The following is a 26,819-nucleotide window of genomic DNA, read 5'->3' as shown; positions in this document are numbered from 1 at the left end:
GAGAGAGAGAGAGAGAGAGAGAGAGAGAGAGAGAGAGAGAGAGAGAGAGAGAGAGAGAGAGAGAGAGAGAGAGAGAGAGAGAGAGAGAGAGAGGGGGGGGGGCAGTACATCCACTGAAGGAAGAAACTGACCCAATACGGAGACGAGGATACAAGACTACACAAGTCCCAATAAATACAACTAAATAAATACAATTAGGTTGATGCACACAGACTCCTTTATATTGGCTTCTAGTTCACGTATGTCTACTCACTATATTGGCGTTGTTGTTCTGAGTGGTTTGGCAGTGACGGAGGCAGTGATGGTGGTGGTGGTCATAGTGGTGGTGGTTGTAGTGGTGGTGGTTGTAGTGGTGGTGGTGGTGGCGGTGGATATGGTTGGAGATCAGGGATTTGGGGTAGATGTGGCTGGAATATTGGTTACGTGAGCCTGTATGTGTGTGTGTGTGTGTGTGTGTGTGTGTGTTTATGCAATGTGTTTTGTTGCTGCGTGGCCAGGATTGTGTCTGGCGTGGCGTGGTGTCCTGGCGGGGGAGGATGAGGGAGAGAGGGACAGAAGGAAACCAAAAGTGTCTATACAAAACTGTCTGTCTAGTATTTTAAATTGTAAGAGGAAAAACAACAAAAAAAAAAAACTGAGATTATTGTCTTTATAACACCAAATATATGCGCTTACTTTCAGTGCCACACGTTTTCATGATAGCCGAATAATTACGGACAGTTGTATCTCTGCGATTTATCATTATTTATTCCCGCGAGCGTATTGTGAATCAACTCTCAGGGGTTCCAATCTAACACGAAATAGACGGTGCGCAGATGCCTAACTGTACGTTACACCTGCAGGGAAAAAGAAAAACAAGATCTTTGCACCCATTACTGTTGAAGGAATCGAATCATGTGGTTGCTTGTAGGAGTAACCCTGTGCCCATTACTGTTAAAGAGATCGAATTACGTATATGTCTGTATAAATAACTCGGTACCTACCACCAATGAAGAGATCGTGCCACGTTTCTGTCTGTGTAGGAGTAACGAGGGGGACATATATCAACCTCTGTGAACGTCTGAGTAACGATGAAAGCTTTGCCAGTGTTGATTCAGTGGCCCTCCCTTGATAACCGGCTGTGGCATTGTCTTGTGAGAGGCTTTGTGGCGCCGTGAAGGAGGCTCATCACGTACTCCTGATGGGGTCAACTCGTCCTGTCTTGGCCCCGTGAGGCGATGATAAGTATTCTGAAACGTTTTCCTCTCTCTCCACGACTGTTTTTCGAGGCTACAGTGGTGATTTGCCAGGTTCTCAAGAGTGTTTCTGTTGTTGATAATACCGAAATTTTATTAATCTGTCACTAGAACGGTAAAAAAAAAAAATAAATAAATAAATAAAATAAAATAAATAAATAAAAATAAATAAATAAAAAAAAAAAAAACATGTAACTTCAACATAGAATCTTTTTAAAGTAGTTGATTTGAGGGGCAGAAGTGTTTCAGAATATGGGCCTTTGTGAGAAGTGGTGATAAAAATGGCTTGTCTTTTTCTCTGTGTATTTCGAGGGTGTGTGCTTGGCGCCTTGTGCTGTAAGGGAGTGTGGGTGTGCGAGGATGTGCCGTCATAAAGTGTCAGGCAGGGCGAGGTGAAGGGTGACAGGGTGACTGGTCTCTGGGGTCACGTCCACCTAGCAAGATCTTTACGTGTTGACTTTCCATCTAACTTGAAGGAGGAGAGGGCGTCCCGTGGCCACTGAAGGGGAGGAAATAGGCGTGGAGAAGACCCAGGGACGGGTAGCAAAACACGGGAAACGGCAGAGAAGTAAAAGGAAAGAAAAAAAAAAAAAGAGAAAAACAAAAGTAAAAAAAGAAAATGTCAGTAATCTTCAACTTTTCTCCCCAAGCGAGTGATAATTGCGCCACGTGAATGATGCAACGAAGTGTTTTAAGTTTCTCCATACTGTATCTCGCTCGTCTTCACTTTTGTTAAAACAGTTGAAACTATCACATTCTAACATTACTACTTTCCGTCCCCCCTGCCCAGCCCCTTCATCCACTCTTACAGTAGTCCACCTTGAAAAATATAGAACTGTTTTTCGTCCTCCTTACCGCTCCCTTCATCCCCTCTTATATTACAGCCCACCTTGAGGAACAGAGAACATTGAACTAAAGCTATACTTACTGTTTACACCTTATGGACACGGCAGGGCACAAACACCACCGCCACAGTTTGAAACACCATCACTGTTTTACTGCCGGACAAATTTTCCCATAACCACCGACATTTTAATTTACTGTTACACTGCACTCTTAAATCATATTGTAGCATAGAAAAGAGAAAATTCACCTATTCTATCATGTACTGTGTCCCCTTAGCAAACAACATTTACACTACTCTGAGCGCCAACAAAGCATGGTGGATATGTTGACTACTTTGAGGACAGGTAATTTCTGGTGATGAACAAGAAGAGCAAGTTTCTAAAAGGCTTAAACGACGAGCAGTCTGTATACTTCGGCCCGGTTTCTTGTCTCCCTGAACCGCCCCTGCCTCGCTACAAGCCTGAGGAGAGATTCAGTGCAAAGAACACGAAGGAGAGGAGAAGCACTGAATCCAATTTTCAAAGTAGCTCGATGGGAAAAGAATAAACCCATCTTAAGGAGGGGAAGTTGACGGGGGAGAAGAAGGCAGGTCGCGGCCGCTCAGCACCAGTGGGGGGAAGAATATAATGACATCCTTTCCCTCCAACACGAGCCATCATTATTCGCTCCTCCCCCCACCCACCCGGTTTTTCTTTTTTATCTCTTTTTTTCCTTTCCTCTTCGCATTTTATTTCATTTTTACCCTCCGACCTTCACTGTATTTCCTTTCATCCCTTCCCGCCCTGTGATCTTCTCGCTTATTCTATATTTACCTTGTTGACATCCTCTCTCTTGCTGTCGTTTCTCTTTTACCCCGCCTTTCTCTTTCCTTCCTCCCACATTCCCTCCTCCCCCTTCATCCTTTCGTCGGCCTCCCTCAGGAAACAAGTGTCATCAGGTCTCCTCCGTCAGTCAATCAGATTTGTGCAGCCGAGTGTGGAATCTTATCCTGCTTCCGCTGCTTCCTCGCCGGGTTATCAGGACTGAGCATCTGCCGGGATGGCGAAGAATGTGGCCACCAATTAGAACGCCCGCCGCGGATGCCGACAAGGGCGTGTGTGCGAGAAGGGAAGCCGGAGAACGAGGGAAGGGAGGGAAGTTACAAGAGTTATTGAGTAATTATGTATGTGTAAATGTAATGGCGAGCTGCTGATTCTGAGCTGTGTGTCTTGTGTGATTTGACGAGCATTCATGTGTAGGTTCATGTTGTATAGGTTAAAATTTGGGTTAGATTATTTTATGATAGATTGTTAGGTTAGGTTAGCTGCAAGAGTAACGAGTTGTTATCTGTAGGTGTGTAATGGTGCGTTACTGATTCTGTGATCTTTCTCGTGTGACTTGATAGACATTCGTGTGTTTTTTGTGTTAGTTGTTATTGGCTTAGACCGTTTGATTATGTTAAGATAAGTTGTTATATCATGTAAGATTATTAGTTGCATGAGTTATTATCTTTAGGCGTATTTATAGGCTTTTGATTCTTCGGCCTCTGTGTCTCGTGTGACTTAACAGACATCCGTATATTTTGCATTGGTTGTTATTAGGTTAAGTTAGATTGTGATGAATTGTTATGTCAGGTTAGGTTATTTGCAAGGTGTAATGCTGAACTATTGACTCTGTGCTCTGACTTGTGTGATTCGACAAACTCTTTGGGCACTGGAATTTTCTGTGGCCCTTTTTTTCTAGACCTTGTTCTTGCCTTGTCTCCTTTACGCTCTTATACTAGATTAGGTTAGGTTGCGAAACGTTTACAGTATCTAGCAGTCATTACGTAATAGATCAGGTTGGATTAGATTATATTAGTTTGTCATGGTATTTCGTTATATTAGATTAAGTTAATTTTGGTTACGAGTTCAATACGGTAACAAACAACAGTAATTTAGGTTAGATTAGGTTGGATTAGGTTCATTTAGGTTACGAGTTGAATGTAGTAACTAACAAATAATAGTAGTTTAGGTTAGGTAAAGTTATGTCAGGTTAGACTGGAATATATTATGGTACTTCACTATGCTAGATCATGTAAGTTTATAGGCTTCATGTTGTCTGTACTAAGCAACAACTGATGTTAAGTCTACCATGGTGCGTATAGTCATCCAAACCAGCCTGCCTTCAATAATTGCTGGCGCCGCCGTGTTCCCATACATGTATACACCATGTTGACAACAGCGTGCGTTACATGCATGAATAAAGTGATGAACATGCAAAGGTTATGAGCTGTAGGCCCGTCCATAAACCATCTCCTCTATGTGTTTACTTTATTCAAATATTCCAGTGTTAGAGAGACACGCCGGGACGTGGGAACTGCGCTGTGTGGGGATACTGGTGTGTACGTGGCGATTCCTGCGTGTGCGTACGTGGTGGTGTTTGTGTGTACGTGGTAATACCTGTGTGTACGTGGTGATACCTGTGTGTATGCGGTGATATTTGTGTGTACGTGATAATATTTGTGTGTACGTGATGATATTTATGTGTACGTGGTGATACTTGTGTGTACGTGGTGATATCTGGGTGTACGTGGTGATATTTGGGTGTACGTGGTGATATTTGGGTGTACGTGGTGATATTTGGGTGTACGTGATGATATTTATGTGTACGCGGTGATTCTTGCATGTACGTGGCAATATCGATTAGTAAGGTTAATTTCGTCTTGATGTTGGTCGCAATAGTAGGTCCCATTCCCTCTGTTCGCACGCGTAGCCTCCAGTTACTCCCACGTCGTTCTGGTAGGCATGACAACATAAGAAAATAAGGGACACTGCAATAAACCATAAGGTCTATTATTTACGCGAAACATGCTTACGTACCTGCTTCCACTTAATCATACTCATTCATGAATAAGTCTTATCTTCTTTTTAAAAGCTCCCTAATGACTCAGCACTAACAAATTGATTACGGAGTTGATTACTGAGTCTATTCCATTTGTCTACTGCTGTGTTTAAGAACCAATTCCTTCCTGTCTCTCTTTTTTAAATCTAACTTCTTTTTTTTTTGAAGCTCGGACACATTATTTCCTGTCCTTGGCGAAGAGATCATGGTAGAAAGTACTGAATAAGCCAACAGGAAGGCACTTGTATCTTAACCAGGGGAAGATGAAGCGTCTTGGTCTACTAAGGAGCTGTATGCATGAGTGTTCCTTCGTTCCTTGGCTAGTATTCAGAGACGCTTTGCTCTCTCACACCACGGCTATTTTCAAAGGCCACAGAGATGATTAGCCAAGTTCTCAAGACTGTTTCTCCTGTTGATATTGTAGAAATCTTGTTAATCTGTCACTAGAATCATAATAAACACCCTTAAAAACCCGTGTAACTTCAACTAAAGCCTTTTGAATGTAGTGGAGGTGTGGCGTAGGAGTGTTCCAGAATATGGTCCCTCCTCTCATCCACTTAACCTGCCTATGGCCCGTATTCAGAAACGCTTTGCTCTTTCATCGCGACTATTTTCAAAGCCCACAGAGATAATTAGCCGGGTCCTCAAGAGTTCTTCACCTGTTAATAATGTAGAAATCTTGTTAACCTTTCACTAGAACCATAAAAAAAACACCGTTAAAAATCCTTGTGGCCTCAATTAGAAGCTTTTGAAAGTAGTGGAGGTGCGTGGGGAAGTGTTTCAGAAGATGGTCCGTTAACTCATCACCTTCCTATTACTTATCATTCGCCTGCCACTCCACTTACTGATCTCTTTTAGCACCTCATCTTTTCGTTCATGGCTTGTGTAAAGGTGAAGGCGTTTGTCTTTTTATAACACACACAAAATGAAACAGCTACGTCCGTAATAATTTTCTTTCTTTCTTGTTTTTTCCTTTGAAGTCTTTCTTATTATGGAACCCTCCTAATACCTTTTATATATTCGTCTTTCTTCACCTTTTTCCCTTCCTCTCATTCCTCCTCTTCTTCCTCCTCCTCCTCCTCCTCCTCCTCCTCCTCTTATTCTGTCATGTCGTGGCCTCCTTTGTGTAGTGTGATCTTTGTGATAAATCACGTCTCTCTCTCTCTCTCTCTCTCTCTCTCTCTCTCTCTCTCTCTCTCTCTCTCTCTCTCTCTCTCTCTCTCTCTCTCCTCTTCTTGTTCTTGTTTTTGTTGTTGTTGTAGTTGTTGTTGTTGGTGTTGTTGTTATTGTTCTTCGTAGTAGTTGTAGTAATAGTAATAGTAGTAAAAGTAGTAGTAGTAATAGTAGTAGTAGTAGTAGTAGCACCAGTAGTAGCAGTAGTAGTAGTAGTAGTAGTAGTAGTAGTAGTAGTAGTAGTAGTAGTAGTATATCATCACTACCACCACCATCACCACCACCACCACCACGCAACCTAACCCATCACATGTTCGTTGACAGGATATAACACGTTCAGGTGCAGTCCCCCTTGCAACAGGAGGTCCTGGAGAACAATGCCACACGCTCATTTCACCTCCATAGTAAAGGCCGGAGTCTCCCGTCACAGCATCAGCCTCATTCCTCACATTCTACCTGCGAGGGACTTACATTCTTCGGATACTGTCACGCTAATTCCCGTTCGTTTGGAAAGATTAATCACACCACTACCTTACGATTGTTTTGCAATATTTCAGTTTCATACCAGGTTTAATTAATTAGCGTTTGTCGTAATGGATTATGTTCTTCTGTTATCTCATTAGGACTATTTTCAAAGGCCACAGAGGTTATTAATTAAGTTACAATAGGTATTGTTATTATTTTTTTTCCTTTTGGTGATGCGGAATTGTTATTAAGCGAGACTTTTTCATAATGGCTTATATTCTTTGTTCTCTTCTCAGAACTATTTTCAAAGGCGACAAAGGTTAATTAGTTGGATTCTCATGTGTATCTCTCCCCCATTGATGATGTAGAATGGTTTTTCTGCTGTCACTAGAATCATGAAAACATCTATGGAAGCCCCCCCTCTCTCTCTCTCTCTCTCTCTCTCTCTCCTCTCTCTCTCTTCTCTCTCTCTCTCTCTCTCTCTCTCTCTCTCTCTCCTCTCTCTCTCTCTCTCCTCCGTCTCTCTCTCTCCTCATTATCCTTAACCTCCACCTCTCCAGTCGCCGTGAGTCCACCCGCAGCTGGCGACGAAGGGAGCAGCGAGGCACGGCGAGGCACCTCAGGGAAAAATGTTACGGTTAATGGGCCGGGCGTCAGGCGAGGGAAGGGCAGAACTGAAGGGACAAGTTAGCGGGAAAAGTTTTGGGTGCAGCTGGCCGTGTCTCTCCGTGGGACTACTGTGGCGACAGAGGAGGAGGAGGAGGAGGAGGAGGAGGAGGAGGAAGGGAAGTAGACGAGTGTTGTAAATCTTTTTGCTTCCTCTTCCTCTGTCTGGAGATTATGTTCTTCCGTGTATTTGTTTTATGATTACTGGCAGGTAATGTGATGGGGAAAGAATGTCGACTCCTTTCACCTCGCTCCAAACCCCACCCTGCCCTATCCCCCGCCCGCCCCGCCCTGTCTTGCCCCGCCCCGCCCCTCTTCGCCCCGTCTCACGAAGAATGTGATGGAATACAGAAGATAGATTAGAGAACACGGCCATTTGCTTCCGAGAGTGATGTTTAGGGTTACAGAAAAGAAACCGTATTCTGAAACACTTCTGCCCCCACCTCGACAACTTTCAATAAGCTACTGGTTGAAGTGAGACGGGATTTTTAAGGGTGTTTTTAAGGTTCAGTGACATATTAACAAGCGATCTACATTATTAAAAGGAGAAAAATTTTAAGAGCCCGTCCAATCATCAATGTGGCCTTCGAAAACAGTCGTGGTGAGAGAGGAAAGCGTTTTTGAATGCGGGTCATGGAGAGAGAGAGAGAGAGAGAGAGAGAGAGAGAGAGAGAGAGAGAGAGAGCAGAGAGAGAGAGAGAGAGAGAGAGAGAGAGAGAGAGAGAGAGAGAGAGAGAGAGAGAGAACGGAAGAACAATCAACTGCTTGAAATAAAAATCGGAGCTTTTAGTTGCATCATGATCAAGTTCACCAATTTCTTGCTTCATCTTTTCCATCCTCATCTTCCCCATCCTCATCGTTTAGAGCGAGTAAGGATGCGCTCAAAACAGGGACTCTCGTTGTCTGCCCGTCTTTGGTTCGTTTAAAAAAAAAAAAGAAAAGAAAAAAAGAGGGATTCAGGTCTTCCATTTACTCTTCGCGAACTCAAAATCAGTTCGGGAATCAACTCGGAACCGGATCTGTGTTTTGTGCCTTAACGGACACGGTTGTTTGTCAATTCAGGCCATTCCTAAAATCCTCGTAATTACCTTGAAAGACAAATTACCATTCGTTCATCGCTACCTTCATCCCTCATCGCTGTCTCCTTATGTCCTTTTTCCGTCCAGCAGGCAGCAGGGAGGGCGCCACATGTGCCTCACTTCTTTTTTTCTTTTTTTTCTTTTTTTTTTTTATGTAGGAGGGACACTGGCCAAGGGCAACAAAAATCCAATAAAATAAAAGAAAATGCCTACTGAAATGCCAGTCCTATAAAAGGGTCAAAGCAGTGGTCAAAAATTGATGAATGAGTGTCTTGTAACCTCCCTCTTGAAGAAATTCAAGTCATAGGAAGGTGGAAATACAGAAACAGGCAGGGAGTTCCAGAGTTTACCAGAGAAAGGGATGAATGATTGAGAGTACTGGTTAACTCTTGCTTTAGAGAGGTGGACAGAATAGGGGTGAGAGAAAGAAGAAAGTCTTGTGCAGCGAAGCCGCGAGAGGAGGGGAGGCAAGCAGTTAGCAAGATCAGAAGAGCAGTTAGCATGAAAATAGCGGTAGAAGACAGCTAGTAGATGCAACATTGCGGCAGTGAGAGAGAGGCTGAAGACAGTCAGTTAGAGGAGAGGAGTTGATGAGACCGAAAAGCTTTTGATTCCACCCTGTCTAGAAGAGCAGTATGAGTGGAACCCCCCCCCCCCCAGACATGTGAAGCATACTCCATACATGGACGGATAAGGCCCTTGTACAGAGTTAGCAGCTGGGGGGGTGAGAAAAACTGGCGGAGACGTCTCAGAACACCTAACTTCATAGAAGCTGTTTTTAGCTAGAGATGAGATGTGAAGAGTTTCCAGTTCAGATTATAAGTAAAGGACAGACCGAGGATGTTCAGTGTAGAAGAGGGGGACAGTTGAATGTCATTGAAGAAGAGGGGATAGTTGTCTGGAAGGTTGTGTCGAGTTGATAGATGGAGGAATTGAGTTTTTGAGACATTGAACAATACCAAGTTTGCTCTGCCCCAATCGAGAAATTTTAGAAAGATCAGAAGTCAAGCCGTTATGCTGGTGTGTTACTCGGGTCTTCTCGCTGATTCACTCCCGAGACTTCACTTTCATTCACCTTCAGAAAATACGTTAAAATGTGGAGGATGTACGCTATATTTTATTTACATCAACGCAGCCCCATTTGCTACGTTTTTAATTTTAGTCCATGGAGAGTGATTGTCTCTTTTCATCTAAGTCTGCGGAGAATGTTTGCTGCCTTTCATATTGTAAGGCGGCGTGGGAGGCAGTATCGTTTTCCAGCTGTACAAGAGGTTGGTCGGCAGAGAACACGACCGAACACGAAGCAAACATACAAGCTTTACGGGGCTTTGAAATATGTATACTCGTTGCTGAATGTGAAATGGTGGTCCAGATTCCTTTGTACGGAGACACTGAAGCAGCTGTACTACAAAAATAGCACGATGGTGGAATATGTATGGTGAGTGTGGGTGGCCTGGAGACAGGAACTGAATGCTGGTGTCAGTGTGTGAAACTGGCTGACAGAAACACTTTGAGTCCCATTACCCGAGCTGTCAGTCACTAAGATAATAGCGTCAAACCCACAACAGGAGCGCATTCCCAATACACTCAGTGACCATGGCCTGCCGGAAAAAAAATAATTAAAATAAAATAAATAAATCAAACATGAAAAAAAAAAAATAAGGGTATGAATCTTCTTATCTTTTTCAATATTTAGATTAAAAAAAAGGATGAAGATGATTAGTTTTTAAGAATCATTAACCCTTTCACTGCGGCAGGCAAACAATCCACACCACTAAAGACACTGTATGATATATGTACAAAAAACCTGCATGGAAGGGGAAGGGTACGAAAAAGAATAGATTTTCCAACATATTGCCAGTAAAATTGTTTAGAAGCGGCTGCAGATCAAAAGAAATGCCCCTAGGTGATTTGTCATCAAGTAACCATGTGTCAAATAAGAAAGGGTTAACAGTGACGCTTGGAATTTAAATAGCTAGAATCAAGTTAGTATCGTCGAGTCCACATGCCCCACTGACACGCAACACTGCACCACCTTTCATCTCATGATGTGGAAGGCGTCACTCTCACTCCATCACCCCGTCCCCCTTCACCTCTCAGTTGTGGCGGCGACCTTGCGACCTCCCCCCACACCCATACCCGGCCTCGCGCACAGCCAGACAGAGGCGGCATCATTCATCTGCGTGTTTGTTGCTTGGTGAGTTATTCAGGCTGCCGGCGTGTTCTCCTGCCGCGCGGGGAGTGGGAGGCAGCGGGCAGGAGGGGGCGATGGGAGGAGCAAAGTGGGCCATGAGGAAGGGAAATGAAAGGGTAGCACTGCAGTCTATTTTGGCGGAGCACAGGAGGATCACAATGCGTCCCATAGCAAAGTTTTATCTAAATCTGAATTTCTGAGGTGCGATTCAGGTACTGGAGACACTTCGGTAAAGAAACTCCACCTTTGCTTTGCCTTCAAGACTAGTGGCCAAGCAAACACTGGATAGGAAGGTGGTAAGGCTCAATAACCACACACTTAGAAGGCACAATAACCGCACACCCATATACTCATCAATGGCAATTATCTGAGACGCAAAACCTACACAACCTGAGGGACAGGATGCGAGGGGAAGTGCCTGTCAAGAATGAAAGCACCCGATATATTTTCGTCATGAGTGAAAACCAGTAGATAAAAGAGGTAATAAAAACTGTTATTATTCTTTGGAGGGAGACATGAAGATTACAGTTTCATGTGGTTTTGCGTCTGGTGATGCTACGAATAAGAGAGAGAGAGAGAGAGAGAGAGAGAGAGAGAGAGAGAGAGAGAGAGAGAGAGAGAGAGAGAGAGAGAGAGAGAGAGAGAGAGAGAGAGAGAGAGAGAGAGAGAGAGAGAGAGAGAGAGAGAGAGAGAGATTCTTAGCATAAAAACAGTTATGACTCTTTTGTGCTCTTGTGTGTGTGTGTGTGTGTGTGTGTGTGTGTGTGTGTGTGTGTGTGTGTGTGTGTGTGTGTGTGTGTGTGTGTGTGTGTACTAATGCCACGTCTCTGTGTCTGCAGGGAGGACCACTATCGTCAAGTTTAGCCTCCTCATCCGCAGCATGGGACCCATCTCGGAGAAAGACATGGTGAGTGTTGCAGCCATCTCCCTCTACCCATTGTCCTCCTCCTCCTCAGTAAGCTTACATTCTTCTTCCTCTCTTTCTTCCTCTCTTGTAGCATGTCTGCTATCATCCTATTCTTTAATTTATCTCTCTCTCTCTCTCTCTCTCTCTCTCTCTCTCTCTCTCTCTCTCTCTCTCTCTCTCTCTCTCTCTCTCTCTCTCTCTCTCTCTCTCTCTCTCTCTCTCTCTCTCTCTCTCTCTCTCTCCTTAACTATGAGGCGTGATAACCCGTGACACAGAAGACTCATATGTACTTAGTCTGTCGCTGGTTCTTCCCTCCCCCATCTCTACTACGTTCTGGTGTTGACTTATCCGCCTACTTATGCACCTCTCTGCTCCACTCCAGCCGCCCCGCACACCTTCACTAAACACTCCCACCGCACACTCATCCTCATTCACCCCTATGACTGCCAGCACGCATCCCTCGCCGCCCCCCTCCCACACACACACACTTCCTTTTGCATCACTTTCTTTTTCTCTCTGCTCCCTTCTCGCTGCCATTCATTCACCCTCTCTCCCTCTACCTACATAATATACCTTTAAATTGTCACTTGGGTAACTCCTTCGTGACTTTCAAGGCGCACTGATGGAAAAAGTTATGCTCTGAGGCGACATGTGCATACTCGGTGTCCTAGGTAAGTTATGGGGGAAAATAAGCTTCTTGTGAAATTTGTTGAGTTTGTTGGGTGATGTTGATGGGTGTATTGACTTGGATGTGAAGTATTTATAGCTGGGTACTGAGTGATAGTTCTACATCACTTCCGGCACTACTACTACTACTACTGCTACTACTACTACTACTACTACTACTACTACTACTACTACTACTACTACTACTACTACTACTACTACTACTACTACTACTAATAATAATAATAATAATAATAATAATAATGGTGATAATATTGATAATAATAATAATAATAATAATAATAATAATAATTTTACAACAACAACAAAAACGGTTACTACTACTACTACTACTACTACTACTACTACTACTACTACTACTACTACTACTACTACTACTACTACTACACACACACACACACACACACACACACACACACACACACACACACACACACACACACACACACACACACACACACACACACACACACACACACACACACACACACACACACACCTTCCAGGCTCAATTTTCTCTCTCCGTCTGAAAACATTGTTCCTCCAGAGGTAGTAGATCCGCCTCCCCCTCTCCCTCTCCCATCCTGACTCTCCCATAGAACAAGGCAGTGTATCTGTTCCCTCCCTCCTCTCCCATCTACCTAACCCTCCCACTGAGCTATATTGCTATGGTGCTTCCCTCCCCTTCCCTCTTCCTTTCCCCTCTCCCATTCCCTCTCCCCTCTCCCGGTCCCCTCTTACCTCCTGCCCTTTATTCCTCCTCCCTCTCGCCCCTCTCTCCTCCTTCACTCCCCTTAGCCAATGCGCGCTTCTTATCTCTCCTTCCCTCTTTTCCTGCCTTCCCTCCTTCATCATCTTCACCCTCTCCCCTCCTCTCCTCTTTCCTCTCCCTTGACAGTCTACAGCCCATCTTCCCTCCCTCCCCTCTTCTATCTCCTCTTCCTCAAATTCCCTGTCATATCCTTGGCTTCTCTCGTCCAGTTTCTGCATTTTCTTTTACTGATTTTTATGGTAGACTTATGTTAAACTACCTTTTTCTTCTTCTTCTTCTTCTTCTTCTTCTTCTTCTTCTTTGGTCCTCCTCTTCATTCTCGTCTTCCTCCCTGTTCTCGTCTCCTCCTCCTCCTCTTCCTCCTTCCTATTCAGTAAACTTATTCTTACTTCCTCCTCTTCTACCTCTCCTCTTGTATAATGTGTCTCTCTCTCTCTCTCTCTCTCTCTCTCTCTCTCTCTCTCTCTCTCTCTCTCTCTCTCTCTCTCTCTCTCTCTCTCTCTCTCTCTCTCTCTCTCTCTCTCTTTCGGTTTTCCTTCTTTCTTTCTCTCTCTCCTTCAATCTTTCATTCCCCCTTCTGCCTTCCTTAACCTCCTCCTCCTCCTCCTCCTCCTTCTCCTCCTCCTCCTCCTTCTCCAACTCTTCCTCCTCCTCCTCCTTCTTCTCCAACTCTTCTTCCTCCTCCTCCTCCTCCTCCTCCTCCTCCTCCCTAGTCTGTGAGAAGTGCGGGCGTGGGCAATACTGAGAGTGTATTCGATCGCCGATGATGACAAGAGACGCCAACCCGCTGCAGCTGAGTTGTGATGCTGCGGTGGGTTTGTGACTCTCTCTCTCTCTCTCTCTCTCTCTCTCTCTCTCTCTCTCTCTCTCTCTCTCTCTCTCTCTCTCTCTCTCTCTCTCTCTCCAAATAGGATCATTATTTCCCTCCCTCCAGTACACACACACACACACACACACACACACACACACACACACACACACACACACACACACACATCCATTCCTTCCCTCCTTTCTTTCCCTCTCTCCCTCTCTCTCTCTCTCTCTCTCTCTCCCTCTACATTCTCTCTCAACCTGACCTCAAACATTTTTTATTCAGATTTAATTACATAGCCCCTCGTGGAGACTGTGTGTGTGTGTGTGTGTGTGTGTGTGTGTGTGTGTGTGTGTGTGTGTGTGTGTGTGTGTGTGTGTGTGTGTGTGTGTGTGCTGTTTGATTACTAATTGGTCGTCGGTCTGCTAATAATGGATTTCTGTAACCTTTTGTATCTGTATTGATAGTATCTATTATTCTTTCAGTTTTATTACCAGATTCATCGTTGTATTTTTTTCTATGTTTTTTCATTCCTTTTATGTTTTCCTTCTATAAGAATGTATGTAAATATTAATTCATTCATCTGTCTATTAGTCTTGTTATATTTTATGTATGAAGCTTATATGAGTGTCTAGGTTACTGGGTTTTGTTTAATGAGAGTGATAATTTTCAGTAGATAGTGTATTGGTGGTCACAGATGAGATTGTTCCGTAGCGATGAAAAGGTTAACTCATTCACTTGTCTGTCTGTCCTTCTCTCTTTATGCTTATATGAGTGTCTAATTAATTGTTTTGGTGTAGAGCGGGTAATAATTCCCAGCACAGAGTATAATTAGGTACAGGTAAGGGAGGTTCCATTGCTCATTGACTCATTTACTGTCTTTCTGTCCGTCTTGGCTTTTGCTTATATGATTGCTTACTTTATTGATTGATATTTATTTTTTTTGCTATTTTTTTTCTATGGAAGTGATAATTCCCTATATAGCGTAGAGTTTGGGGCAGAGGTGATGAAGACCTATAGCGCTGAAAAGGCTGATTCATTCACCGTCTGTCTGTCCGTCTCGAATTTTACCGCGCCTCGCCTCACGACTTCAACTCAAGCCCGGTCCGAACATTTCCCAAAACCAAATACGGAGTTGTCGCGGAAAAAAAAAGTTGCGCAAAGACCGAGTTTTGTTTGAGTGGTCGAGTGGCGGCTTAGTTTCTCTCTCTCTCTCTCTCTCTCTCTCTCTCTCTCTCTCTCTCTCTCGCTCTCTCGTCTCTCTCTCTCTCTCTCTCTCTCTCTCTCTCTCAATATGATCATTAGTTTGTTTGTTGATATGAATAGTTTCTTACTTTCTCGAAATGTTGGTGTGTTTCGTGGCGTTTTGCGAATCATAATGATTTTGTCGTGTGTGTGTACGCGCGTGTGTCTATGTCAGGGATTCACCCCCCTCCCCCACCACACACACACACACACACACAGACACACACACACACACACACACACACACACCACACACACTCCTCCATTCCTCATCCACCATCTCGCATCACCCCACACACAAAGAAACTCACTAACCACCCAACTTTCATTCCACACCACCTACACCACAACCACCACCCGTCCACCTCCTTATTCCAAAGCCTTACCTCTACTCTTTACCTCTGTTACCCTTTTGTCAAGCACTGCCCCGTCCTTCCCACGCACCGCCTCTGCCGTCACCACCACCAGGACTCACTCGGCTCACTCCCCAAGACTTGAATGAGGCAGGTGGAGGTAGTGAACGTCTTGAGATCACCTGGAATTACCTGGAGTCAGCCTTAATGGGAATCTGCAGAGGAGTGTCACAAACTTCACCTGAGCTACTTGGAGATTTAACCTGTCCTTAGTGATATGTCAGATTCTTCTCCTCCTTTCCTTCCTCCTACTCCTTCTCCTCCTCCTCCTTCTCCATCATCGTTACCTATTACTTTCTCATCACCGCAACAAATGGGGTCCTAAATGCCTCGATAGAAAATAGATGAGTGAAAATGTTACTGTACTTCGACTGTGTGTGTGTGTGTGTGTAGGATGTCACAGGAGGGGGAGGAGGAGGACGTAGTATTAGGCTTAGTGTTGGAGGCATGTGTGGGAGGGTGAAGTAGGTAAGGGAAGGATGAAGTGGCGTAAAGAGATGTCCTCCTTCCATTTCTCTCTCTCTCTCTCTCTCTCTCTCTCTCTCTCTCTCTCTCTCTCTCTCTCTCTCTCTCTCTCTCTCTCTCTCTCTCTCTCCCTTTCTCCCTTCGTGTCTCCCTCTCTCCTCACCCATCCATGCTCATCTCCCTCTCTCCGCCTCCCGTGTCCGTCTCTTCATCACTCCGCCCTTCTGTGCCTCCATCTAGTCCCTGTGGTCTTCCGTTGTCTCCCCTTGCCTACCTTTATTTTTTTTCTCTCCAAATTTTCTATCTTTGTGCCTGTCTCTCTTTTAACTTCACAACTTTATTTTCCTTGTAATATGAGAAGTTTTTGTTCCATTCAAGTAATTTTCAGTCATGAAGATTTCTCTGAAAATTTCACTTTGAATAGTTCCGCTCATGAAAAAAAATTCCTTTCAACAAAACCTTACGTAACTTAACCTCACCTCACCTCACCTCACCTCACCTCACCTCACCACTCCTAACCTCACCTAGGCTAACCTAAGCTACCCTAACATAACCTAACTTGACCAGACAAAATTCAATGCAACCCAACCTAACCTAACCCAACCTAATCTAATCTTAACCCAACTTAATTTAACTTAACCCCAACCCAGTCCACTATAACCTAACCTAACTCAATCCAGCTTAATCTAACCTACCTTAAGATAACTTAACGTAACATAATATATAGTGAAGGGAATTTACGGGAGTATCTTTTGGGTGAAATGTTCATTGGAGAAATTTGTGTGGAAGAAACTTAGTGTGCGTGGTGGAGGGGGGGGGGGTGGGAGGAGCAGTGCCACAACCTTCTTCTCCGTGCGTGGTGCTGCCCTGATGATGGCGTGTGACGTGTGATGTCTTCTCCCGTCACGCTGTGTAGGGGAGCAGGGTCACCTTTACGGCCTTACATCTCAGCCTTTCCCGGCCCGCGTAATGTAGCGAAAGAGTTCCACGAATCCCTCGTTTCCTATGTACGCCTGAAGGGTCGGCCTCAGCCCCTCACAACTCAATACGTCAGGGCGCCACACCAGCTGCTTCGTTTGGGCGTCGCTGCGGAGTGTTGGGCGATGCGAGGTGACCGACGCTACGTTATATAATTTGATTTATTTTTGTTCCTTGCTTGTTATGGTGCAGTGTTTAGGAGGGAGAGGTCAAGGATCTTATGGTGTCTTATTGAGAACTGTGAAGTGTTGAATGGTGGACGTCACGAATACTGACAGCCACGAGGTGAAGGTTCGAGCAGTCATGGCTACAGCATTACGGCGCCACGTCTGTCCGTCAGTCTTGTAGGCCTGCCTGTTGTACGGTAAGAGTAAAGGCTATTGCAGGGTTAAGTTTTTTTTTTTTATCATTAAGAACTGCTAAAATCAGGAAATACGTGATGGAAAGACTCCCAGACCGAAAGGTGGTGATGGTGAACAGAGCAAAGCAGTAGTGATACTGATGTTATAGCTGCCGTGAATGGCACAAGGGCCGTGCTCTTAAATGGAATTTTATTGAGGTTTTGAAGGGTGTTTTCATGGCTCTTCTCATAGTTTAACAAGGATTCTGTACCAGTGATGATGAAAACACTCGTGGAAATTCGACTGCTCATCTGTGTGCCAGTGAAAATGGTACTTGTGAAAGCCGCAAGCGTTTAAAAATACGAGCCCAAGTGGTTTCGGTTTGTTTGTTTAATGAGGTTTAATGAGTTTAATAGCTGCTCCTGAACTGATGGGGATTTGAGCAATTATAACAGATCTGGCCTTTATTGTTTGTAGACCTTCCATGCAACAGTTCAGTACTTTCTTTTTCCCTTCTGTCACTTTCCTGCCTCCCTTATTCCCTCCTGTTCACTGAAGTTTTCTCCCGGGGCCGCGTCGCCTTGCCTCACACGTTCCTTCCATTACCCACCTCCTCCAGGACCTCCCGTGATACGTCTCTCCTTCCATTACTTCCTATTATAGCGTGACTTCCTCTCGCTCCCCATTAGCACTGTCGCTTGGCCCACCTTACCCAGCACCGGCGCGGTTTCCATTCCACTCCGCGGCGGGGCTGGCTGGTGCAGGGAGCTGGGCCTGTCGACAGCTGTCACCTTCAACTTAACCTCATCTGTCAAATGTCTCTCACGGTGTGGAAAAGATTAGCGTGGTGACTTTCTCCTACTTACATTACCTTGCTCCCTCTACCCCACCTCACTCATACTCTCGCCTCCTTTCCCTCTGCAGAAGTAAACGATGGAATGTTACCTGCGACATGAGTGTGGAAGAGATTAGCGTTGTGAATTTTTCCTACTAACTTCCTACTCACCCCTTCTCACTCGTATTCTCGTCCTCTCTCTCCCTGCAGAAGTACTCGATGGAGTGTTACCTGCGGCAGGAGTGGAGTGACGATCGGCTACAGTTCAACGGTCCCCTGAAGCGCCTGACACTGAACATCAAGATGCTGGAGGCGCTGTGGAAGCCAGACACGTACTTCCACAACGGCCTGGGCTCCTACGTGCACATGACCACCAGACCCAACAAGCTGATCCGCATCAACCAGAACGGCGACATCCTCTACTCCATGAGGCGAGCACACTCACATACACACACACACACACACACACACACACACACACACACACACACACACACACACACACACACACACACACACACACACACACACACACACACACACACACACACACACACACACACACACACACACACACATTTTATATTTTATTTACTACAAAAATATAACAAAGACTAAATGAATAAAGCATTATCAGTACACACACACACACACACACACACACACACACACACACACACACACACACACACATTTTATATTTTATTTACTACAAAAATATAATAAAGACTAAATGAATAAAGCATTATCAGTACACACACACACACACACACACACACACACACACACACACACACACACACACACACACACACACACACACACACACACACACATTTTATATTTTATTTACTACAAAAATATAACAAAGACTAAATGAATAAAGCATTATCAGTACACACACACACACACACACACACACACACACACACAGAGATGCCGTCAGATTTTCGTTATGAAGGCTGAGGGGATAGTAGTAGTAGTAGTAGTAGTAGTGGTAGTAGTAGTATTAGTATTAGTAGTATTGGTAGTAGTACTGGTGGTGGTGATAGTGGTGGTGGTTGTATTACAGGTGGTTATGGTGTTGTGTGTCAAAATAGTGATAATCGTAGTACTGTTCTTTACGTTATTCTCAATAGTACTGGCAGTGGTGGTGGTGGTGGCAGCAGGTGTCAAGGTGTGGGAGTCAACGAGGCTTGTTAGAAGGAGCAGTGACAGGTATATAGAAGGCAGTGGTGCGTCGCTTGCCGGAGCCACACATTGCTGTCCCCTTTCACCCTCCGCTGACCACCGCACGCTGCCCATCACTCCCCCGGCACCCATGCTTATCCCGCACCTTTGTTTCTGGCGACACTCCTCGTACGTTACTCTTATGTTACTCTTGTTTTTCTCATGTTGTTTTCGTTCTTGCAGTCGACGGTGATTTTCTTTACCATCCCCCTGTCTCTCTCTCTCTCTCTCTCTCTCTCTCTCTCCTTCTTTCTTCTTCCATACTTCCGTTCCTTCTTCCCTTCGTTCCCTTAATTTTTTCCCTTCTTCTTTCCTTCCTTCGTTCCTTCAGTTCGTTCGTCTTCCTCCTTTCTTCATTTTTTCTTTCTTTCTCTCTTCCCTTCCTTAATTTTTCTTCCTTCCTTGCTTCCTTCCTTGCTTCCTTCCTTCCCTTCTTTCCTCCGCCTTCTTTCCCTTCTTCCCTCATTCCTCATTCTTCCTCTTTTCTCCATTCGTACCTCATTCACGACCTCCGACGAATACACTTCTCCGTTGTCGTCTTCCTCTTCCTCCTCCTCCTCCTCCTCCTCCTCCTCCTCCTCCTCCTCCTCCTCCTCCTCCTCCTCCTCCTCCTCCTCCTCCTCAGCCTCCTCCTCCTTCTCCCACATACGCACCAGAATGAAGTGACACTCGTAAGGAAAAAAAAAGGGGGCCCAAATTGGACAACAGGAAGAACAGTGGAGAGAAAAATCAAGGCGAAAATATGTAAAGGAAATTTCTAAATGACTGAAGCTTTGACAAAATTAGGAACACGTTAGTGTGTGTGTGTATGTGTGTGTGTGTGTGTGTGTGTGTGTGTGTGTGTGTGTTGTATCAATCTCTCAGAAAGTCGTGGTTTGTAATTGGTGCAAGACAAACACAGCTAATGGCCGCGTGGTGTGTGTGTGTGTGTGTGTGTGTGTGTGTGTGTGTGTGTGTGTGTATGCGCCGGCAATAGAAGCGGCGCCCTCCACTCCTCCACCTACTCCTCCACTCCTGCACTGCCCACACACATGCACTTCACTACCACCACCACCACCACCACCACCACCACCACCACTATCTTTGGCAAGTTACCTGAAGATCTCCACAAAATTTATGTTTTTTTTTTTGAGGGCAAAGAAATGACGATTATGCAGAAAAAAGAAGGACTGAGTGAGTTGTGTTGTTTAGCTGTTCGTCTTCATCGCTGTCATCTTCATCGTCATTGTCCTACCTCTCTTTCTCTTTCTCTTCTTCTTCTTCCACGTCATCATTTTACGCATCTTTTTATTTGTTGTCGTCGTCGTCGTCGTCGTTGTTGTTGTTGTTGTTGTTGTTGTTGTAGTTTTTGTTGTTGTAGTAGTAGTAGTAGTAGTAGTAGTAGTAGTAGTAGTAGTAGTAGTAGTAGTAGTAGTTGTTGTTGTTGTTGTTGTTGTTGCTCTTCTTGTTCTTCTTGTTCTTCTTCTGCTGCTGCTCCTCCTCCTCCTCCTCCTCCTCTTCCTCCTTCTCCTCCTCCTCCTCCTCCTCCTCCTCCTTCTCCTCCTCCTCCTCCTCCTCGTAATATAAAAGAGAACAATGCCATGCTGACGAGAAAGATTTGTCTGCCTTCCTTTTGTTTCACTTCGTTTCAACAGGTTTTTATTTTCTTTTTTTACGAGAAAATGTTCGAAGTTTAAATGTAATGATTTCTAAAGATCAGTCAGCTTTTGCACGGCACTTACCTCTCTCCCAATTTCCAATAAGACTTCCTTTTCACCATCTTTCCTCCCTCACTACGTCTCAGTCCTTCATTACTTCTCAGCTTTTTTTTTTTTTTTTATTTGTCTGTCTAGTGAAGCTCGTGGTTTAAGAAAAAAAGTGGGTGTTTTTTTTCATGTTGGCGTAGCTACCGTCTATTCTTTTGTCTTGTTATTTCTAATGAATGGAGGTGGAGGGGAGTGCACTGTAGCAGGAGAGGCAGTATAGTGCTCCGCCATACTGTAGCGTGTCTCTTCATCCGCCGTGACTGTTTCCCGCGTAGTAGTCAGAACAAGACGCAAGTTGTGACGGATTTCTGGTAATTTACTTGTTGATATGGCGTGACGGATTCTAGACGGTTTATTTCTTAATTAGTAGAATTCTAGACGCTTCATTCGTTTGCCAGGGATTCTTCACGGTTCATTCTTTCGCCAGGGATTATTCACGGTTCATTCATTTGCCAGGGATTCTTCACGGTTCATTCATTCACCAGGGGATTCTTCACGGTTCATTCATTTGCCAGGGGACTCTTCACGGTTCGTTCATTCGTCAGGGGATTCTTCACGGTTTATTCGTTCGCCAGGGATTCTTTACGGTTCGTTCATTTGCCAGGGATTCTTCACGGTTCATTAATTCGCCAGATGATTCTCCAAGCTTTCTTTCGTTTGCTAGGTTATTCATGCTTCATTCGTCCGCCAGGGGAGGTTCTAGACGAGTCATTTATCAACAAAGTGTGACGGATTCCTGATATTCATTCATCAACCGGGGGGATTCTAAATAGTTCATGAACCAGTTAAGTGTGGCGGACTCTAGACATCTCATTCATGAACAAAGAAAGTGTGACGGATTCCTGACAGTTCATTCATTGCCAGTTTTCCTTCATTATTTCCCAGTGATCACGTGTACAAACTCTTCGCCCTTAAGTTTGATGCACGTCTGTTTTTCATGCAGTAAGGCGTAAGAATTTGTTATCTCACAGTGATGATGACATGGGAGGATGACTTACCATGTCCTTCTCTACTTGGGAAATTTTAGCATCTGAAGTTTTTGGGAAGTACGAGGCGCTACGGGAGACAGGTGGAGGAGCGGAAGGGTTGGCGGGAGGCATCTAAGGAGTACGGGTCGGGCGAGATGGATACAAGACAATGGAGGAAAATGGAATAAAAGGAACAGAAAGAGACAGAACACAGCAGGACGAAAGGGAGCAGCAGGGCCAGGGCACAGACACCTCTCCGCGCCATAGCGTTGCCTTTTGTCTGAGAGAGATGAAGGGCGCCACAAAAAGCCTGTTAGACTCATATAAAGTAGCAGCACACCCGCCTTTCAGCTACTGACGGAGGGCAGAAGAGCTCTCTATAGAAATCCACAGGAGATAAGAAAAAGTACTTACTAAAGCCAAGAGCTGCACGTTGTCTCCCTTACAAACAAATGTGGGCGGCGGAAGACTGGAAGTTGGTACCGAAAAATGGACTATTGTTTATCAAGGTTGAAAGAAAAAAAAAGTGTACGTGGAAAATCTCTTACTTCTATTCTTACACTTGTTTGTTGTTTGTTTTCTTTAGCGTGCTTTTTTTTCTGAGATTCGTGTTCCTTCCTCTGCCTGCCTGCTTATCTGTCTGTCTGTCTATCTATCAAACAGGGACTGCCACGTGTAGGCCTGATGGTTTCTTGCAATTTCCCTCATTTTCTTATGTTCTGAAGTTATTAAGTACTTATCTGCTTATTTATCTGTCTGTTAACCCTTTCACGAAACAATTAGCAGTACTGGAGGCAATGCGTGAAGTCTTTATAAGCATCTACAAGAAAATTAACGATAAAAAAGAATACATTTTGCAATTTCTTCCCACTTTTATGTTTAGATGCGGCTGTAGAACAAGTAAAAATTAGGAAACGGTTTACCAAGTGGCAGTCAAAGGGTTAAAATGAATAACACTGCCCTCTATCAGCTACCACTTAAATTACATAGATTGGCGACTAGACTGCTCTCTTGCGGCAGATTTACGAACCAAAGCTGAAGGACGAGGAGGGCTTTACTGGAACGAGACGCAATGCCGGAAGAATTAGAGAGTCAGCCCAGGACTTATGGATTAGAAAACGGAATAAAAAGGCGTGAAAAGAGTCTGCAGGGAAGAAAGGCCATGCGGGGAGGGACTTGCGGGGCTGTAATGTGTGTTTCGTGTCGAGGGCCCAGTGACCACCCCGCCTGCATGTTAACGCCACCCGTCTGAAGGCTGACTGCATGCGTGAGGCTTGGCGAGTGTTGGGAGGAGGTTGATAAAAGAGTAAAGCCTGGCGTGAGTGTGAGGAGGAGCGTGCATGGAGTGGCTGAAGTGAAAGTGTCTGACCATGATGGGTGCTGGTGATGGGTGTGATGAGTGTGAGTGGAGTGGGTGAAGTGGATGAGTCTGTTAGAGAGTGTTAGTGTGTATGTGGAGTGGGAATCTGGAATAGGTGAAGTGAAGTGTCTGACCGTGGTGAGTGATGGGTTTGTCACGAGTTTATGGGATGGGTGTGAATGAGGAAGGTGGATGAGGGAGGTGGATAAGGGGGATAGGATAATACAAAAGTGTGCTGTGGAGAAAATTGTGTTGTAGTTGTTCCTCATTCGCTGGTGCTGCTGTTGTTATGTATGTATTAATTTTTTCCAACATATTGCCTAAGGTATTCATGCAACATTCATCACTTGCCTACGTTGCTTGTCACTGTTTTTCCTGTCCTCCTCCTCCTCCTCCTCCTCCTCCTCCTCCTCCAGCTTTCCTGTATCTATGCAACTCTCATCATCTTGATATATTTTTTTCTCATTTTTTCTCTCACTTCCTCCTCCTCCTCCTCCTCCTCCTTCTCCTCCTCCTCCTCCAGTGCCACAATACATGAAGAAATTTGCATAATATTCCGGTGCTCGGTGTGTCCCGTCGGCGAGGCAGCAGAGAGGGCGTCTTGGGGGAGGAGGGGGAATGGTGGGGCGGGGCGGGGCGGGGCTGCAGGCGACTCAGAAATGTATGTTCCTCAGTTTTGTGACGCGGGACACGCCGGCGGGAGGCATGGAATTAGGTGTTTGGGGACGTTTTTCCTAATTTAGCGCAGGAAGGGTGTGGGGCAGGCTCTCTCTCTCTCTCTCTCTCTCTCTCTCTCTCTCTCTCTCTCTCTCTCTCTCTCTCTCTCTCTCTCTGATGATTTATTCATTTGTCTTTTTTTTTTTGTGTTGGGTATTATTAATTCACATTTATTTTCAATACCCTGAAAGCATTTTTTTAATCTTGTTTTTATTCTATATTATGTAAGACACACACACACACACACACACACACACACACACACACACACACACACACGGTCATCTACGTCCTGTCCTCACCTCACTCGATCATCTCTGGTGTCCTACTGTCCCACTCACTCACTCACTCACTCACTCACTCACTCACTTAGTCAATCACTCAATCAATCCATCACTCACTCACTCACTCAATCAATCATCCAGTCATTCACTCACCCTCTCACTCAATCACTCAATCACTCCAAATCCCATGCACTCACCTCAGTCCTCCTTTGCGTCTCTCTCACTCATTGGTGCCTTCCTCCTGCAGACTCACCATCAAGGCTAAGTGTCCCATGGAGCTTCGGAACTTCCCTCTGGACAAACAGTCGTGTCCTCTCGTCATCAGCAGCTGTGAGTAGCCTGTTGTCCCTTGCGTGGCTGTAGTTTATCGATCTGTACCCTGAACTATATTTTTCTTCTAAGTTTGTATGTTATTGAGTTTGTGTATCGTATTCTGTTATTTTTACAAGTGTTTCGCCATTTATTAATTCGTTGATCAAGATATTTTGTTGCCCCTTGCGTGTGTCTGCTGTTTATCTTGTCCTTACTATGTGGTTTATAGATTATTGCGAGTAAGTGTATCATATTCTGCTATTTTACAAGTATTTCGTCATTCATTGATTCGTTGCTCAAGCTATTTTGTCTCGTGTATCATTGTGTCAACACTGAAAACAACAGGAATTGTAACGTGGAAGAACAAGTAGAGGACAACTAATTCTACCTCATTGTGTTGGATTCTTCACAGTGTCTTGGGCGAGACGCAACGCTGAGGTGGCGTCAGGCCTCGGTGTGTGGAAAGAGAGTTAATAAAGCATTTTTAAGCCTGCGAGGTGAGCAACGGAATGTCTAGACGGTGATGGGCCAAAAGAAGGCAACACCTCGCAACCCTTGGGAAGACACGAAGCGCCTGGCAGCGGTGGTGGTGCGTCTTGGAGAAGTGACCAGGCAGGAAAATTGCACATAAAATGAACCTTCTGCATTCTTTCTTTCATCAAGGGAGGGCGGAGTATCGATCTACATTTCATTTAATATATGTCTCCACTGAAATCGACGCTGTAGAGTATAATTTGGTGCTAAATAACAATTCATAATGAAGTGTATACCTGGCAGGGCAGAGTGCTACACGCGGAGAAAACTATTAAATGTAGAATAAGCCCATCAACAAATGTGATATTACAAGCGTATTTGAAGGAGGAAATAACAACACCTGACACGTTTGTTGACCTTGCCGGAGTGTGTGTGACAGCCACTCGTCCACGTTCCACCTTCCTTACCACACTTCACGAAGTTAATGAAAGACATTGCTTTCGCAGTGTTTTGAGGAGACAATTTCATGGGGACTGATTTAACCCAATGATATGCCAGAGAGGTATCATAAAATATTATGACCCCAGGCAGTGGGTGGCCCGTGTGAGGGACGCCACACACGGCACTACCACTGCCATCTTGCTGCATCCAAACGAATGCCATTGTAAAGCGATTCATGTTGTAAACGAGACCTTCAGGAAACTAACGCTCCGCTAAACAAACATAGCCCCCGCCTTGGGGCAATCTTGTCTCCATGATTGGAGAACGATGAGTGACACAGTTATTACAGTACACGCTGATTAGAACTGTTTCTCATTTGTGTCCATAAAGTGGTCTTACAGTGAGTCTCAAACCGTCATTACATTCATTTCACCTGTTTCCCGCACCACGGGGGCGGCGCCTCCTCAGAGAACGAAGGAAAGAGTCTCGGAAAAAATTTACTTTGTTGACTCAAGATTAGTTCATCTGATGGCTGGTGGGGACTGAATGAGTTCCAGACAATACTTGTCTTTGTAATACAGGGCAAGTAAGGCAAAAAAGGAATAAAACTCCCTGTGACAGCTTCTGATGGGATGTCCAGACAAAGGAAATTCTTCAACCTGAAGTTTAAAACGAAAATTGATGAAAGTAGAAATAGGGACATCAATGTAGCTCAAGTAAGTACTTATGTGTTAGGTGATCAATGTGTCTGCCTCCCTCCCATCACACCGCCTCCCTCTCCTCACAGACGCCTACACGGAGAAAGACGTCAAGTTCGTGTGGGACCAGAAATTGGTGAGTTTCGTGCCCGGGATGGCCCTCAGCCAGTTCGAGCTGCTTAACTCCAAGTGCACCAACTACTCCGTCAGGTGGCGCGCCGGGAAGGGTGAGTCTCCTTCCACCTGCCTCCCATTCCTCTCCGCCTTCCTCCTATTCTTTTTTTTCTTTTTTCTTTTTTTACCATCTCCTGTTCTTTTCTATCATCTTCCCATTCTTCTTCTTGACCTTCCTCCCACTCTTCTTCTCGACCTTCCTCCCATTCTGCTCAACCTTCCTTCCATTCTTGATCACTCCTGCCTTCCATCCTCAACACCTGCATTTAAATTTCACTTGTACGAACACACACACACACGCCCCCTAAGAGGAGTGGTAGGAACCCTCCCCTCACCCTCAGCACAGACTGTGGTGCTCATTATAGGGAGGTACTGCTCAAGCTGTGACTTTATAACAATTAATGTATTCTGGGTAACATTTTTGTCTTATGAATGAAAC

The 26,819-nt window shown here is 44.8% G+C and overlaps 1 protein-coding gene across 3 annotated transcripts in view; it reads left to right on the top strand.

Annotated features, from left to right (window-relative positions):
• LOC135101989 (gamma-aminobutyric acid receptor alpha-like) overlaps positions 1–26,819 on the top strand; it is a 115,422-nt gene that overhangs the window by 75,438 nt on the left and 13,165 nt on the right. For all 3 annotated transcript variants that reach the window (XM_064006556.1, XM_064006557.1, XM_064006558.1), the window contains 4 exons: positions 11,360–11,427; positions 18,188–18,408; positions 24,529–24,611; positions 26,296–26,433. In XM_064006556.1, coding sequence (XP_063862626.1) covers positions 11,360–11,427; positions 18,188–18,408; positions 24,529–24,611; positions 26,296–26,433 — 510 coding nt within the window. The remainder of the gene's footprint in view (positions 1–11,359; positions 11,428–18,187; positions 18,409–24,528; positions 24,612–26,295; positions 26,434–26,819) is intronic.

This window comes from Scylla paramamosain, chromosome 7 (assembly GCF_035594125.1).
Source record: "Scylla paramamosain isolate STU-SP2022 chromosome 7, ASM3559412v1, whole genome shotgun sequence".
Classification (NCBI taxonomy): Eukaryota; Metazoa; Arthropoda; class Malacostraca; order Decapoda; family Portunidae; genus Scylla; species Scylla paramamosain.
This window is presented reverse-complemented; position numbering and strand designations above follow the sequence as displayed.